Source organism: Ipomoea nil, unplaced genomic scaffold (assembly GCF_001879475.1).
Source record: "Ipomoea nil cultivar Tokyo-kokei standard unplaced genomic scaffold, Asagao_1.1 scaffold1361, whole genome shotgun sequence".
In the NCBI taxonomy this organism is placed as follows: Eukaryota; Viridiplantae; Streptophyta; class Magnoliopsida; order Solanales; family Convolvulaceae; genus Ipomoea; species Ipomoea nil.
Genome location: NW_017617789.1, coordinates 387,891 through 406,259, shown reverse-complemented (window position 1 = coordinate 406,259; position 18,369 = coordinate 387,891). Strand labels below are relative to the sequence as shown.

At 33.3% G+C, this 18,369-nt stretch overlaps 2 protein-coding genes across 3 annotated transcripts; both read left to right on the top strand.

Moving 5' to 3' along the window:
- The first annotated feature begins 767 nt into the window (after nucleotides 1–767).
- LOC109185741 (cellulose synthase-like protein G2) lies at nucleotides 768–6,827 on the top strand. Of its 2 annotated transcripts, none has more exons than XM_019335694.1 (8): nucleotides 768–1,418; nucleotides 1,511–1,609; nucleotides 2,969–3,103; nucleotides 3,798–4,010; nucleotides 4,214–4,316; nucleotides 4,498–4,670; nucleotides 4,919–5,266; nucleotides 6,134–6,827. In XM_019335694.1, the coding sequence occupies exons 1-8, from the start codon at nucleotides 849–851 to the stop codon at nucleotides 6,719–6,721; spliced, it is 2,229 nt and encodes a 742-aa protein (XP_019191239.1). In that variant the 5' UTR covers nucleotides 768–848; the 3' UTR covers nucleotides 6,722–6,827. The 2 variants fall into 2 exon arrangements, with proteins under 2 accessions (XP_019191239.1, XP_019191238.1); XM_019335693.1 differs by having other exon boundaries at nucleotides 4,492–4,670.
- Nucleotides 6,828–12,451: 5,624 nt separating this feature from the next.
- LOC109185771 (transcriptional regulator SUPERMAN-like) lies at nucleotides 12,452–13,078 on the top strand. The gene has a single exon (XM_019335721.1). The coding sequence runs from the start codon at nucleotides 12,452–12,454 to the stop codon at nucleotides 13,076–13,078; it is 627 nt and encodes a 208-aa protein (XP_019191266.1).
- Nucleotides 13,079–18,369: the final 5,291 nt, after the last annotated feature.

Sequence of the window (18,369 nt, the reverse complement as noted above, 5' to 3'; positions counted from 1 at the left end):
ACCAAACATGTTAAATACTTTCATCAAAACTCATTACCATTACCAAGTATTTGATATCCATTCCGATTCCTATGTACGAACCAAACACACCCTTAGTATATAAAATTGTGAAATTCAATAAGTAAATTGTGAATATTCAATATATAAATTGTGTATTTTTGGATCAAGATTCACCGTCGCAAGGTGGACCTGAATCCACAAGATAATTTGCCCTTAATTAGTACTCCATCTATCTCATTTTATGTATCTGATTTTTGTGTGGATCATGGTCCACATAGTATTATGTGGACCATAACAAAAAGTACAGTTTTAATATATTAAATGTTCATTATTTTTGTACTGAATGTACATTATAGAATATAATGTACACTCAGTACACAAATTATGTACATCTCTGAATACAATGTACATTATTTTTGTACTGAATGTACATTATTTTACTGTATACAAAATATGATCCACACAACTTGTGTGCACCATGGTCCACACAATAATGGTTGTGGTTCGATTAACTAGACTTGACTGAAGTTATTTTTAATTCAATTTTTCATAATATTAAGTTTAGTATTATTATACAAAATTTATATATTTATAAACTACACTAGTATTATTAAACACAAAAAAATAAAAAAAAATATTAAAAAAGAAAATAAATAATAAAGAGGTTGTTTGACCTGTAATCTGAGGATTATTCCACGCACACTCACTTTTTGGAATTCAAAAGCTAATAAGCTAAAGTAATTGACTAGTTGCATGCGGCGTATAAGTCAGCAAAAACAGCAACCAAAAACATGCTCAGATCACTCTCACTTAATTAGCTACCATCTTTGTGGTTCATTCTGGTAACCATGGAAGCTCTCCCTCTTCATCACTGCAAACTTCACAAATGGCAGGCCTTCATCCACAGAATCCATGCCTTCATCCACTCCATAGCTTTAATCTCCATCATTTACTACAGGCTTTCTTCCATCTTTCTCCCCGCCGCTTTACCTTGGCTTTTGGTTTTCGTTTCTGAGATCTTCCTGTCCCTTCTCTGGCTCTTCTGCGCCGCCTTTACATGGCGGCCGGTCTCCCGGACCGTCTTCCCGGAGAGGCTGTCGCCGGGAGATGAGCTTCCGGCTATTGACGTCTTTGTCTGCACCGCTGACCCCAAGGCGGAGCCGCCTTTGGGGGTGATGAACACCGTTTTGTCTGTCATGGCTCTGGACTACCCGCCGGAGAAGCTCTCGGTTTATCTTTCCGATGACGGCGGCGCTTCCGTAACGCTGCGCTCCCTCCGGGAGACGCGGCGGTTTTCCCGGGCTTGGGTCCCGTTCTGCCGGGAGTTTGGGGTGGTGAATAGGTGCCCGGAGGCGTTTTTTGCAGAGGCTCATGATAGTAGTAGTGTTGAGTTTTTAGATGAAAAAGAGAGAATTAAGGTTTGAAACTCGATCTGATCTGTTTAATTTCAATCATTTCTCATCTTTCTGGGATTAATTTCAAACATTCTCTACTCTGCATGGTTTTGCAGAGGGAATATGAGAGATTCCGGGAGCGGTTGAGGGTAGTCGGAGAAGAAGAAGAAGATGCGACTATTGGAAATGGCCAAAATCACCCTCCTTCAATCGAGGTGCCTAAATATCTACCCTCCGTAATTTTTTATAATAGTAAATTTATTTAGGGTGTGTTTAGTTCCCAAATGAAAATTAGAATCGGAATGAGTATCAAAATACTTGATAATGGTAATGGTAATGGGTTTTGGTGAAAGTATTTTGTCTGTTTGGTAGTAGGGTGAATGAGAATGATTAAGGTAAGGATGAATAATGGGATGAAACCCTTATCAAATAAGGGAATGTATTTTTCCATTAATGAGGTATTCTAAATTTATAGTAGTGTTTTATAAACCAGTCAACCAAACAATAACAATTACTTTCATACTCCTGAGTGCTAAACCTGCCAACTAAACACACCCTTAATATACCAAATTTATATATTTTGAAAGTACACTAAAATACTATTAAACACAACAAATTGAATTTAAAAATAAGTAAAAAATATTAAAGAAAGTAAACAAGAATTGTGTGTTGACCAACGAATAATAAGGCAGATAAAATAGGATAAATTGAATATTTTAGCTTTTTTGATGGGTCACTTTCTAACCAGGGGTTTTGCTTTTGCCTTTTACCATATATTGCAGTATTTACCCCTTTAGGAAGGTAGACGTTCACAAGCTAAAAAGTAATAAATTTTAAAAATATTACCCATCTCAAGTCAAACAATCTCACAAAAAGAAATTATTACTTTTTAAATCAAAATAATGTTTATCATTAAGAACAAAAATTAGAAAAATATACGTTTTTTTAGTGACGAGGAAATCCTGCAGCTATCAAGTACACTAGCTAAACTTTGCATTGTAATCTTAACAAGTAAATAACCATAATTAGGTAAATCAGAAAGACTAGTTCAAATCAAGAAGACCAATTTAGTTTGATTAAAAAAAAATCTTTAATAATCTTTTAATATATATTATAAATTTTCATATTTGGTTGGTGACAAAGGTTTTTTTTTAATTTTTTTTTATTTTATGAATTTCAAATATTAAAATATGATTTTTTTTTTCTTTTGAGATCCTTTAATAGTGAAATACAAAGTTTCGTTTATTTCTTCTTCACGACATTTAAATTATATTTCTTATATATTCTATTCTGCAACCCAAAAGGCATTAGAAGTATTATTTTATCAAATAATGTTTTATGGACAAAAAATAATGTGGATAGAGATTTGTGCATGCCAATATTTTCATCAAATATAACGATGAGTTTTCACAAGAGTGTTATATTATTTTTAATAAATATATTTATGCTCTTAAAAGAAATTCATTATGTTTAAAAACCCTTTAAGTGTAAATATTAATTTAATTTATATATAGATTATAGATTATAATACTAAATAGAAAAGAGATGGATTTATTATATGTTGTATGATGTAGGTAATAGGTGAAGGTCAAAGCGGCATTGACGCAGCAAATGGTAGTAAAGTTGAGGTGCCTCTTGTTGTGTATGTTTCCCGTGAGAAAAGACCATCAAGCCCTCATCATTTCAAAGCCGGAGCTCTCAATACTCTGGTATTTTCGTCATTATGATCAGTTTTGTTTAATATTTTTAGTTCATATATAATGGGAAATTAAAACACACACACACACACATATATAGGCTAATATTCGCAAATTATGCTGTGGAAATGTGTTCACCATGCGCATGGTGAACACATTGGTAGATCCATAATTTTTATATTATAGATTCATAATTTTTTTTTTAAACGTAGATTCATAATTTTGTTTGTCATTTGTTGTTACAGAAATTATGAATCTACGGTATAGATGTTATGAATCTATAATATAGAAATTATGAATCTACAGCTTAGAAATTATGGATCTATCCCGTTAACAACAAATGAAAAACAAAATTATGAATCTACGTTTTCAAAAAAAAAAAAAATTATGAATCTACAGTATAGAAATTATGGATCTACCCATGTGTTCACCATGCGCATGGTGAACACGTTTCCACAGCATAACTATTGGCTAATGTTCCAGTGGGCCGGGACAACATCTTCCGTGAGACTGTGAAACATAAAATGAATGCACACGATCTACTACAGGAATGCACAAACACTAGATTGTGTGCACTCATGTTGGGCAAATTGCGTACCGTCTAGTTTTTGTGCATTCCTGCAATAGATTGTGTGCATTCATGTTGTGTCTTACAATCTCACCGGAAGACTACAAGACGTTGTGATTATATATATCCTCTTTGCAGCTTCGAGTGTCTGGATTGATAAGCAACTCTCCTTACATATTGGTATTAGACTGCGACATGTACTCCAATGACCCTTCTTCAGCTCGCCAGGCAATGTGCTTCCATCTTGATCCTACCATCTCTTCTTCACTAGCTTTTGTTCAGTTCCCCCAGAAGTTTCACAATCTTAGCAACAATGACATCTACACTTCTGCCTTGGCCACCTTCTTCGAGGTATGTTAGTCCATCTCGTATTACTCAATTCACATAATTTGATCATTAGACAAGCTATAATATTTTCTTTTATTTTTATGTTCTAAACATGCGGTGAAAAATATCGTTATGTTGTTAATGACATCTAGCATTCTAGTAAGTGCACATGTTAGTCATCTCAAATTAATAGATGAAATGGTTCAATTTTGGTTGGTATATATTAGGTCAAGTGGAGAGGCATGGATGGACTTAGAGGACCAGTTTTGTCTGGGACATGCTTTTACATTAAGAGGAAGGCACTATACGGGATGACTATAACACCAAAAGGTATGTTATAATAAGATGTTTATTTGTTATATCATATATATATATTTTTTTGGAGTGCCACACTCATCATACTTAATTGTATATATAATTGCTTTAATTTTAACAAGAACAATGTTGTTATAACTTATAATGTATATCTAAAGTTTAATTTTTTTTTTTTTTTGAATGGACCCTGAGACAGATGTAGACATTACTAAGCTCAGAGACTCTTTTGGTCCTTCTTCATATCAGTTCACAAGTTCACTTACAAGAAGCAGCATCAATGGCAACACAGACTTGGTGGATTCATTGCTCAAAGAGACAGAATCTGTAGCCTCTTGTGCTTATGAGAAAGACACACAATGGGGTAAAGATGTAAGTACACCTAGCTCACTGGACCTGAGCCACCAGAGAAATCCGTAACCATTACCCATTCAGGACGTGTCATGGGTAAATCCTATCTGACCCTAACCGGCATCATTAATTTTGAACCACGAGAGAAACCTGTAACAATTATCCATTTAGGGCGTGCAGTGTCATGGGTAAATCTGGTCTTCTGACCCTAACGGGGCATCATTAATTTTTTTTTTTCCTGAATATGATGACATTTTGTTGGAGTGCAGATTGGTTTCATGTACAATTCAGTGGTGGAAGATTACGCGACAGGGTTTATGTTGCACTGTAGAGGGTGGAGCTCTGTTTTCTGCAACCCTGCCCGGGCGGCATTCTTGGGCAGCGCCACCACAAACTTGAATGACACATTGGTTCAGGGCACAAGATGGAATTCTGGTTTGCTAGATTGTTTGCTTTCAAGATTCTGTCCTCTCATTTATGGGCTACCCAGAATGCCCATCCTTGACTGCTTTTGTTACGCTTATCTTGCGGCTCAGCCTCTCTACTGCTTACCAGCTTGGTGTTTAGCTGTTGTGCCTCAGCTGTGTCTGTTAAATAACCTCCCAATATACCCTAAGGTATCAAATTTTAGTCAAATTGTCTTTTAGTCTGACAAATGTTGTTTCTAGTTTGTTAGTCCTTACAATTAAGTGTTTTAATTATGCGCCCTACCAAATAATTCCTAACCCAACAGAATAGTTTACGAGTAAATAAGGATCACTTAGCGGCTCATTAGGTGAAAGGACCAGTGCTTAGTGCCCACAAGAAACATACCACATTGTGTGTAACTCTCACATTGAGGCTCATTAGGTGGACAAATAATATCGTGGACCATTGTGGATCCTGGTCCAATACACAGAATTTGATCTCATAATGCACAGAATTCATGTTCATAATACACATACAAATAAACACGATTTAATGAACATGAATTCTGTGCATTATGAACATGAATTTTGTGTATATTATGTTAATTGTTTGTGTCATCTGCTATATAATACACAGAATTCATGTTCATTACATCGTATTTATGTGTATGTGTATTATGAAAATGAATTCTGTGCATTATGAATATGAATTCTGTGTATTGAATCAGGGTCCACGATATAACAATTGCATTAGGTGGGTGGGGGGCACCGGGCATGGGACTTGGTTGGTGTAAGGATCCTACAACATTAGGTATAACTCCCACACTGAGCTGCCGGCAAACCAAGGTTCACTTTGCATTGTGAATCCTGGTCCAAAATGACATTCAGATTATGTGTCATGACATAATTTTTGAATCAGATCTACAATGTAAGGTGGACCTTAGTCTATGGTATAACAATTGGCCGTTGCCAAAGCTCGATCATGTATTATTACTCACAATCTACAACCCCAATTAAGAATCAACTGAGCTGTATGTGCGGGTTTTGACTAACTCTAATCTTATTAATTGGTGATAGGTTTCGAGTCCATGGTTCATGATATACGCTTTCGCCTTCATCTCTCCCCTAGCAAAGTACTTATGGGATGTTGTCATCAGCGGCGGAACAACCCAGACATGGTGGAACGAGTGGCGAATGTGGATGATAAAGTCCATAACAGCTTATTTCTATGGCAGCCTAGACGCAGTTATGAAGCTGATTGGTATCAGGAAAGCCAGCTTCATACCAACCAGCAAAGTTGTGGATGAAGAGCAGCTGAATAGGTACCAAAAGGGCATATTCGATTTCCAGGCATCGCCTATTTTTCTTGTCCCCTTAGTAACCTTAACCATGCTAAACATGTTGGCCTTAACCTCGGGAATTGCGAAAGTGTTGGTGGTAGGAAGGTTAAGGTTGTTGGATGAGTTTTTTGGCCAAGTTTTTGTGTCGTTCTTCATCTTGCTGGTGAATTATCCGATAGTTGAAGGAATGGTGTTTAGGAAGGATAAGGGGGGAATTTCACTTCGTGTTACTATGTTGTCTGCTCTACATGCTGTAGTTGTCGTTACTCTTAGCTTTATTTGTTTCTTGCCCGTAAAAGACAGAATCTCTCACCCGGCTCGATAAGATTTGTAGAAGTGAGAAAGTATCCACAATAAGTGTATAGTAGCTCCTATTCTACCACTGTTAAGACTAAATTTTGTGTACTTGCTAATAATCTGTTACTCACAAATTAACTGAGTGAACTATGCATGACATCCTTATCCATAATCTGCCACCCAATTTTATTATTTCTTGTTTACTATTAGTTGATCATGGATGTTTAAAGTGTAATTGAAACCGTGCATTTTTTATACAATTTATATACTGTAAAATACTCTAGCTTGAAGATCATATATTTTGATTGATATACTTATTATTTAATCTTACAATGTATTCTCGAAAATAGTGAAATAAGTACTATTATTGTTTTGAAATAAAAAAGGAAAGAAAATCTATTTGCATCAATTTTATAAACATATATATTTTTTTTGAAAATTTATAAACATATTTTTTAAACATTGGTTGTGAAAATTCAATTAACCTACTTAGTCAATTATTGTGTCCTAGTTTTACAATGTGACATGTATATATCGACCTAGCCTGATTGTTTTGTATAAGTGGATATAATTGGTTGATTTTTCTATCATGGCCCGTCTACTATATACAATTGAGTTATCATATAACTTATTAATATCTAGATAATTGAAAAAACAACTCCAAAACAATATCGTTTTGGAATATAATAAAGATAAAATAAAATGAAAAAAATTTCGCTGGTGTTAACTAACCCCACATTTAGTAACACATTTCATTTCCATTAAAAAGTTAAAATGTGTTCATATTATTCAAAATCATATATATTTTTAAAGTGAAACAAATACTTCTTCAAAGTAATAAATTTCTCATTCTTATTATTCATTTCAAGTATATAAATATACGAAATACGAAATTTATCATCTCATTATTTTTATCATGTGAGTGTTAAAACAAATATCTATATCAAAATTTTTTTTTAAAAAAGTAAAATTTAGAAATAGAATTTGAAAGTAGACATAACAATTTTCAGAATATATAGTGATGGGATCCGAGTATGTAGCCTGCAAACGTCAACGGCATCGTGTTCCACACCAATCTGAAACTAAAACGTAACTCCAAATCTAAAAACAAATTACAGAGCAGTAAAAGATGGATGGTAGAAATGCATTTGTCAGCTCTGTGAAACAAACGCATTATTACGAACAAAAAGGGAAAGATAAAAGGCACTCATCAAACGTATGACGTTCTCTTTGATAGTTCCCATGTATTCTACTGTTTCCAGTGTTTCCAGTACTAGTACTGCTACTCAGTCTATATATATATTAAGTGAAACAGAAAAGTAACATTGTAAAAAGATTTCTACTACCTATACCCTTAAATTTTATTTCATTATTTTTACTCCCTAGTATGACAATTAATAATAAAATACTAGCTTTTATTATGTAGATTCATGAAAAGTATCTACATCAATAATTTGTGAGAGATAGTAAAAATTGAAAGTAAGAAGTGATGATTCATGTAGCTAGTATTTTTCTTGTAAAAAATAGAAAAATAGTGCATGAATTTCCATTTTTTACTCCCAACTTTTACTCTCTCACAAGATGTAGACACTTTTTCTAAGATTCACATGATGAAAATATCGTATCCTTGTTTTCCACATAATTGAGTAAAAAACACTTTTACAAAAATCGCACCAAAGGCGTTGACTACGTCTCGATGGACTAAACAGTCGTCTAAGTGGCTGATTAGCTATTTTTTTTGTTTTTGTTTTTAATGGGTTATTTTGCTCAAACAACGTCATTTTGAGCAAAATAAAACCGTTCAAATCCGTGTCCAAAAAATGTAAAAAAAAAAAAAATAATAATAATCAAAATCAGCTACTCTAAGGGTGTGTTTGGAAACCCGAAAAATGATTTCTGAAAATCTTTTTCTGAATTTTCAGTGTTTGGATGTGCCTGGAAAATCAAGTCAACGAAAATCATTTTCTGTTGAGTTGGGAAAATAAGGCTCTTCTGGAGGAAACTAACTTCCGCCAAAATTTCACAGAAGTCATTTTCCACAAGTTGACAACAATCGTTTTTGACGGAAACCAAAGGTCTGATTTTCGCCGGAAACTATAGCTCTGGTTTCTGCAGGAAACCATAGCACTGCTCTGGTTTCCGCAGCAGCAACTGGAGCAGCTCTGGTTTTCGGTGGAAACCAATATTTATTGGTTTCATTCAGAAACCAGAGGGGTTTTTTTTTCCAATTTTTAATGAATAACATTATTTTTATATTATTATAAATATTTTTATATTCAAAATAAAACAATTAAAGTGTTTAATTATACAATTTTACTCATTTTTCAAAAAATGAACCAAACACACTAAGACAGATTTTCATAACGCAACCAAACACTGAAAATGAAATTATTTTATGGAAAATGACTCATTTTTCATAAAACATTTTCCATAAGTTATTTTCCTAATTTTCAAACACACCCTAATATTAATACTTCGTGAGTTGTGAATTTTGTGGAATTGTGTTTTGATTATTTAAATGTTTATACAATTTATAATTCTAGATATTTTTTAAGATTGTATTTAATATTTTAGTATTAACTATTAAAGTATTAAATAATTTATAATTATCAAGTCTTAATTTTTTTTTTAAAAAAATTATATATATATAAAAATCGTGCCTACGCGCCGATTAATTGGCATCTAGGCGCTAGGCCCCGGGCATCCAAGTAATGCCAAGCAAAGGTTAGTGGAATACATAATTAAATGTTTGTAATGGATGAGTTGAATAGGCCGGATATATATTGGGTAATCACTGCATTCTCGGCTTTACAACCTTACTGAAACATTAAATCCAACCCCAAATATAGGAAGCATATTATATGATGCATGGGAGGCCTGGTTTGGCCACCAGTCATTCACTCAATCTTGGGCTAAACATGGTACAATCTTTTGTTTGTTTGGAGGTTCTGCCAAAAGTTTCATCCTTCTTAGGAACAAATTGGAAACCAAATCTGGTGTTGGATGCCTTCACTCAGCTTTCATTTCTGTCTTTCATATCCAACAAGTACTAATTATTAATTAGCTAGCCACCAACAAACATTCAAGAATTGAAAGAAAAGCTAATCATCATACATGACTCATCATTAAAATGAAGACAATAATGTATTATTATTATTATTAGATTTTTCAGCTTATACTAGATTAATTCTAAGACCTCAGAACCCCTACCCAATTAAGGTGGCGGGAGGAGATAAATTATGATTTGCCCAATCAGTCATAAGTTTTCACCCGTCACTATACACTCTGTGCACAAAGAGTCTTCATCACATCTAAACAATTTTTTGTGCTTTGGGTCTCCAAAGTCCAAATGACCCCATGTCTTCAATGGGAATTGAATTGAACCCACCGTACCACTGGAGCAAGACATAAGAATGATGTATTTTGTGTATGAGTTATGCTTGTTATGACAACTCTATTAAGAGCAATTTTATTTTTTAGTCCTACCCTTTTAAATTTGCCACATTACATTTAACTTTTATTTGTTTGTTGTAATCAGTATTCCATTTATTTTATATTTTATTTTTATCATTCCTTCATTAATAAAAAAGGTTAACATGTAATTTCATCATTTAAATCCTTGTCCTAAGGCTATCCGCACGCATGCAATTCCCCTCCTTGCAAAACCTACATGACTTTTTTTTTTTTTTTTTTTTTTTTTAAATGACACGTAAATTGCTGATTTGCAATTCTGAGAATTGTACATTTTGCAATTCTGAACAGGATTGCAAAGCAGCACTTTTGGGCTTTTAAATAATAATAATATTATTATTATTAGTATTATTTTATTAATAAAACAAATAATTTTGTATAAGGTGGATGTGAAAATGAGATCATTTTTAAAAGATGAGAGAAAATTACATGGATAGAGAGTGAATAGTGAATAATTGCAAATTTAGTGATATAACAGTTTGAAAGTCAGAGAAATTGTAGAGTCATAGACTCATAGACAATAAATAATTTCAAAGTCATTGAAGATAGTCTAACATATAATTTCATCTCCCTCTCGTAAACCTTTTTTTATTGAATGATGGAATTACATGTTAGCATTCTTTGAATTCATAAATGAAAGTTGAAAATTATTAAGAAAAAAAAAAAAAAACAGAAACTAGAGTACATATTTTATTCGTTTGAAATCATTGTGTCATTGGAAATGTAATACATTTTGACATAAAACTGCAGCAGAGAGATCAGAAAGAGTTCAAACAGGACTGGGGAACATCGATCATCTGGATCTGTTTCGTAGAATTAGCAAAAGGTACAATCTGGCAGGACAATTTTGTTCTACTTTTAGCACAGGAGAGACCAAACATAGGAGACATTTGCTACAAAAAACACCCAATTGGGGTTTCTTCTTTTGGCTTAAACAATCCTTAGCTTTATAGCATCTGCACTTCTCCTTCAATCAATCCCCCCTCCCCACTACCCGTCCACCCCCCCCCCCCCCCCCTCACAACAAACAAAAATGGAGTACAAGTATTCATCATAAGATTATTTGTAGCATACATATATCATTTAGTAATTATTCATGTATCAATAATAATAATAAAAATAATCAAATATAAGTATATGCTCGATGAGACTACACTGTTGGAAATTATGGAATTTTTGACCACCTGAAAATGATCTTAAATCAAGTCGAAAGTCTTGTTCCGACCACTTTTGGTATCCGAAAAAACCTTTGTTGCTATTTCCGACCACTTTTTTCTTTCAACTTGATATAAGATCACTTTCTGGTGGTCGGAAATTTCATAATTTCCAGCGGTGCTAATTTAACTAACTGATACCGAGTTAGGTCTCATTCAGCAATCTAAACCCTTCTACCTAAATCAACACCTTATGATGAATTATCATATTTTTCATCTAATCTCTCTCTCTCTCTCTCTCCATGTATTGAAGCGTACTTCAACAATAAATAAAAATGAGGCAATCCCCAACCGAATTGATCATACAATTAGTTTGATAATCGCAAGTTCCAAGTTTGACTCTGTGATGGAGCTATCTATTGGCTTAAGCTATGAGCGCAACCTAGATTGATTTATCCTATTATGATCACTAGTAGTTGCACCCGTGCGATGCACGGTTATATATATATATATATATATATATATATATATATATATATATATATATATATATATATATATATATATATATATATAATATATAGAATATACAGTATAATATAATTAGATAGAAAAATATACCGTTTGAAAACCTAATAAATTTGAAATGATAAACTTTGTAATTTTATTACACATTGTTAAATACTTTTTTGTACACAATATTATTAGTCGTACTTATACAGGGTACATTTTTACCACAAATCATTTGTCCGTTAGAGTTACAAGACAAGATTCACTCCAAGCGTACCCAATATGATTCTCGTAAATCAAAGCAATAAATAAAAGTGAATTAATTGATGAATCAAAGATGCACATTTTAACTTGATACTGAAATATCTAATATTTTTTTTAACAAAATAAATTTGGATATATCCCCTCTTTTTGCACACAAGAATTTATAGTTCTTATGTTGTCATCATCATCATTCATCATTCACATAGATACTAGTTAGGTTTGGATGGCCAGTCCCCTCTATATTAAATCTTCCATCCCCCATAATAAAAGAACCCCCAACAAAAACACCCAAAATATCTTCCAAGTTAAAATATAATATTTCTTGTTCATCTGATCTTTTCATGAACCAAAAGACAGGGATGGAGAAAAAGTGCTTAAGAATAAGCATCAGTGAGAGAAACATCAAAGACATGAACAACACTAAGGTTAGATCAGATCCATGGGATCATCATCATCATCGTCATCATCATGGGACTATTGACAGCCATTACAATAGTACTAATAAAGATGGAGATTTACTAGCTGGGTTTTCATGGCCTCCAAGATCTTACACATGTAGCTTCTGCAGAAGGGATTTCAGATCTGCTCAAGCCCTGGGAGGCCACATGAACGTTCATAGAAGAGATAGAGCAAGGCTGAGGCAATCACCCCCTAGAGATAATAGTAATGGTCACCACTCTCCTCTTCTAAACCTCAATCTTGACCCTAACCCTAACCCTAACCCTAACCCTAGTTACATCTTTCCTTCAAGAAAATTCCCTTCATTGAATCCCACATTGGTTCCCTTCATGCCACCATCTTTCCCTCCATCACCTTTAGCCTCATCTTCTTCTGCTCAAATGGCTAAAGGAAGCTTTAAAGCTGAAAGTTTCCCAGTCAAATCATCCCAGCTTGGTCACAGCAAGAAAGAAATTGTTAGATTGGAGTTGGAGATTGGGTTGAAGGAGGACTTGGATTTGGAGCTTCGACTCGGATGCAACACTTAGCTTGAAGGAATTCCCACTTCTTAATTAAGGTTAATTTCACTTGAAAAAACTTTTTTCATCCCCAAAAATGGCCATTAAAATGGGTCACTGTACTTCTGATGATGATTTCATTTGTGTGAAGCATTAAGTATTTTAACAGAGGCAAGCTAAGGCAAGAATAGTGGAGATGAAAAGCTAGAGGTTGATCGTGCTGTGAATTGTTCCAGTTTTAATATTTATTTAGTCTTTTGATGTTACGTTTCTTTAATTAAGTAGATTTATATGTGTGGTTCTATCTTTGATCTCCATGTTACTAAGTTACCATTAGAACTGATCGACCTATGTATCAGTATAATTGCTTCTTCAATTTAATTAGTTGCTGTGTGTGTGTGTGTGTATATATATATATATATTCAAATAGTACGAGAGTGCATTTATCAGGAATGTGATCAACATATATTTAAACTACCAAGTGAAGACTAAATTAACAAATTAATTAAATGGCGTTTGGTTTAATTAATGTATGGAATTGGAATCAAAATAAATCCGAAGAACTCAATTCAGCTAACTGGTTGCCACTGTTTAAGGAGTGCTCTGAGTGCCCTTTGTGATCCTAAGGCTAATAGATATATAGTTCTTGAGACCTTGCTTTTACTAAATTAACAATTCGACCAACTTGGATGAGGACTGTCTCCCACAAGATTCCCTTATTTGCTTGTATGATTTGAAAGGAAAGGTTAGTTGTGTTGTTAAGAACATAGGGTTGTATAAGGAGTGCTTGCATTGGGATTTCAAATAAAGTGGCTTTTTTGGCTATGATGGTTGATCATCATCCTCTTTTCCTTCAACTATACTTGTGGTTTAGATTTCCTCCATCTACGCAAACCCCCTTTTTGGTTTAGTTTCCTTTTGGGAGAAGGGTTGAACTTCTTTATTGGATCAAAAAATTAGCCATCCGTGATCCAATTGGTTGGACACGAAAATATAATTAGATCACTAAAATTTAAAAGTGAAATTAAACAATTGAATATTAAAAGAAATACAATCATTCCCAAAATGACTAGTCACCTAGAAATATCGACCACCTCTATATTTAGACATCTAAAAAATAAAAAGAATTACTTTTTTTTTTTAAAAAAAAAAATCTAAGGTAGTTATCTCTATGTTGAATGGGTAGAATTTAAAACTTTTTCAAATAAAAAGTAAGTGAGCTTGAATTTAGAAATCAAAGATGGGGAAATAAATTTCCTGCAGCACCAGATGTCTTTGAACTTGCCAATTAAAAAGATTGTAGTTATGTTTGGTGATTCTTTTTTTTTTTTTTTTTTTTTTTTTTTTTTTGGTGTACCCAGGAGTTTCCACCCTCAGATATAGTTTGGTGAGATTTGCGTGTATGTGAAAAGATGAGTATGGGGTTAGTTTGCACATATAGATATTAACGAAAAGTAAATTGCGAAAGTGAGAGAAATTTTTATAGTGGTTCAAAATTTTTTATACTTCACTCTTTTCCTTAAACTCCAAGGAGGATTTCAATAAGTATTTGTAACAAAATACAAGTGAAAATGGAAGCCATTTATTAGCTTCTTCCGGCAACAATCCTTGTGATAGTCACGAGCTCCTTGTCAACTTATTCGCCAGTATTTGATCAAGAGCTAGCCAAGGATCAATCACAAAGTTACCTTGCTAGAATGATCTACCAACTTCCTTAGTTTGGAAATATGGTTGTAGTTGGATGCTGGACTTAAAAGAATCATACTAATTCTTCTTTTAGCTTAGAAGACTTGATTTTGCACTAAGTGATTTCTCTCTCAGTGAGCTTTTAGCAAAATAGATGATTTATCACAATTTTTCAGCATTTTCTTCTAAGGGGTCCTCCATTTATAGATGAAGAGGAATGAGCATCATCTTGAATTTTGAATTCACCCGTTGTCACCCAACAAATGGTAACCGTCCAAAAGCTACCACAACCCTTGAAAATCTGTTGCCAAATCTTTTTTTGAGCAGCTTGAGAATCATAGGGTAATGACCGTTTTCCTATCGGTCTAGCACACTTTTGCTTCAAAATTAAAGTACTTCTCTACTTATCACCAATTTGTATGGAGTGTAAACTTGTAGATGTCAGACAAGTTACATTGTGCCTAACAACTCCTTTTCATCCTTCCTCGTATGAACTTTCTTCAAGATTAATTTACTTCCTAATCATCTTTGAAAATGTGGTGAAAGTAGGGAAGTTGAAACTCAATAAGGATGGCGCACGATTGGCATCACTAGTGTGGTTGGCCGGGCTCCTTCACGGTGATAATGGTACGTGGATCATGGGATATAATGTGAAGATCAGATCGGGAACACTAATAATTTCACAGTTAGTTGTGATGCTTAAGGGAGGATTTACGACTTATCTATGAAAGGGGTCTCGATCAATAGCATTTTGGATTTACTTTCCCAAATTTTAAATAATCATATTTTTTATTGATTGAAACTTTCTCATGTCAAACCTCTAAGTCACAAGAAAATATAAATTATTTAAATTGACAAACTAGTTGTATTATATTCTAAAAAATATCTTATATATGCACAGGGAACAAGGTACTCGCAATAAATTAATATAATGTAAAATCATGCATACTGTAGTTCGGTATATGTCCATAACCATTACAAGTAAAAAAAATTTGACAAATCGATGTGTGAATGATGCAAAGAGAAGATGGAATATCTTAAATGCATACACAAACATGGAAGCCATCTCTATCGTCACATTCAAACTTATTGACTATTTATTGTCAGCATAATGAATTGCCTCCATAGTACACACAAATTAAACATAGCTTTTTGAAGATAATAAGAAAATGAAGTTGCATGTAATGAATGATTTAACGTAGGAGGAGGTGATGGCATTTCCAAAAAACAGAGGGCTTGCATGTTCCCAACGATGTGTGGGTGTCAAATGTGATGATGCCATTTCCTTAATCAGAAGTCTTTGTTTTGGTCTTTTCAAAGCCTTACACACAACTGAATGACCCCCATCTCCACTCATTAATATTCATCCCTTGGGCCTTATCACTTTATAAAATAGCAACAATAACAATAATAATATGAGCAAAAGTCAAATAAGACTCTAAATTTTACCCTAAAAATTAATTAGGCCCTTAAATTTTTAAAAAGTATAATTAAACCCTCAAACATGTCAAATTAGGTCAATGATATCCAAAAACTGATAAATAACCTGTTATTACAAGTCATTTCAATTCCGGCGACGGCTACCTTCTATTGCAGAAGGCGACCAGTTGGTCGCCTTCCCCGGCGGAAGGTGGCCAGTCGGTCGCCTTCCGCCGGAGACCTTCACCAATAGAAGGTGACCGGCGACAGCTTTGCCGTCGCCGATCGCCGGAATCTGTCGCGCGAAATTGAATTACCAGTTTTTAGACTTCATTGACCCAATTTGACATGTTTGAGGGTTTAATTGCACTTTTTTAAAGTTTAGGGGCCTAATTAACTTTTGAGATAAAGTTTAGGGCCTATTTGACCTTTTTCTCTAATAATAATAATAATAAGGAAAGAAACAAAAAAAACCATGCAAGCCTATAACTTGTATTATCACTGAAAGCATCCGATTCCAGATATACATTGCAGTTTCAATTCAACACAACTACAATTTCATATCAATTCAATTACGATTTCATTTGATAATATAAAAATAATATGTGAGACAGTTTCATTTTAGATACACTGTAATTTCATTTTGTAATTAACACATAAAAAATACGATCTCCATTAAATTGTAATGGCAACTGTTTCTTTATTTAAAGAAACGGCGCCGTTTTTGGACCATCGTCTCTTTCAGCACAAACTCTCTTATATACTGGGCTTGACTCCCATGGGTTTAATGGACTCTATATAATATGGGCTGCTAAAAGCGTATACATATAAAGCTGAAAATGGGGCAAATTATACTATGGATTAAGATGTATATTACATTGTGGATCCTAGTTTAAAATCACATTAAGATTATTCCCTGTTTAGTAAAATAGTTAAGCTTATCAACCAATTTTTAACTTATTTGACAACTATTAATTGTTTAACTTGGTTAAAAATTAATATAAGTGTTTGATTAATTAGTTTTTTGCAATTCAAAAATTATACTATGGATTAAGATGTATATTACATTGTGGATCCTAGTTTAAAATCACATTAAGATTATTCCCTGTTTAGTAAAATAGTTAAGCTTATCAACCAATTTTTAGCTTATTTGACAACTATTGATTGTTTGACTTGGTTACAAATCAATATAAGTGTTTGATTAATTAGTTTTTTTGCAACTCAAAAATGCTAAAATTTAAAAAATTGCTCAAAGCAATTTTTTCAGTTAGCTTTTTGAGAAAAGAAATTATACCAAACAGCTATCAGCTAACAGTTAATTTACCAAACACCTTTCTACAATCAGCTAATGTTATTAACTAGTTATACCATCTAATTAACTCAATTAGCTAACAGTCATTTACCAAACATGACATATGTGTTGCAGTAAACATATTATGTGCGTGTAAATAAATTGAAGACATATAATATGTTAATTACAGATACTGTTAACTATAGACACATAATATGTTAACCACATGCACATAATATACAGCTAATATATTATGTATCTGTATTTAACATATTATTTGCATGTAGTTAATATATATGCACATAATTTATTAACTACAAACACATAATTTTTGGACCTGAATCCATAATGCAAGATGGACTTTGGTCAATGGCATCTTTCTGGATTTTGAATCAATTTTTTTTTTTTCTTTTTTAACTCGACCATATAATATTAGTTCATCCGAAGTAATTAAAATAGTGGAAGTTAAAAAAAAAGGGGGAATTCACTTGTGTTATTATCATTGATGATGCTGCACTTCCATTTGTCTACATTATAGTTGTCTGTGAAAATCGAAAACTAACGACTACTAAAAGAGACGAAAAGTTTGGATTATTGTTTCTGAAAATACGAGATAGGGTAGGGGAAGCCACATGCACTAGATGATCACCAGAATGTTTCATTTCACTATAATCTTAAACATAAGAATACAAAAAGGTAATGTCGTAAATATGTGGTTGCAGATCCATATTGCTGAGACCAGACAAGAACTAACACTAACCTCAACGGACCAAACAAAATATGCGGTTACTGGATGGTACGGTCTATGCATGATTCACTTTTTAAATGCCTAATTAAATACTACATTACTATACACCGAGATCAAACACATATCATTATTACGTAAGAAGTTATAACAAAAGTGTCACTTTATTTTCTTATACTT

What these genes read in the sequence shown, in the direction of transcription:
- LOC109185771 (XM_019335721.1), top strand. Translation starts at nt 12,452, where the DNA reads ATGGAGAAAAAGTGCTTAAGAATAAGCATCAGTGAGAGAAACATCAAA.
- LOC109185741 (XM_019335693.1), top strand. Translation starts at nt 849, where the DNA reads ATGGAAGCTCTCCCTCTTCATCACTGCAAACTTCACAAATGGCAGGCC. An exon ending in ATCACCCTCCTTCAATCGAG is followed by an intron (nt 1,610 to 2,968) that starts GTGCCTAAATAT and finishes TGTATGATGTAG; the next exon opens with GTAATAGGTGAAGGTCAAAG. An exon ending in CCGGAGCTCTCAATACTCTG is followed by an intron (nt 3,104 to 3,797) that starts GTATTTTCGTCA and finishes TCCTCTTTGCAG; the next exon opens with CTTCGAGTGTCTGGATTGAT.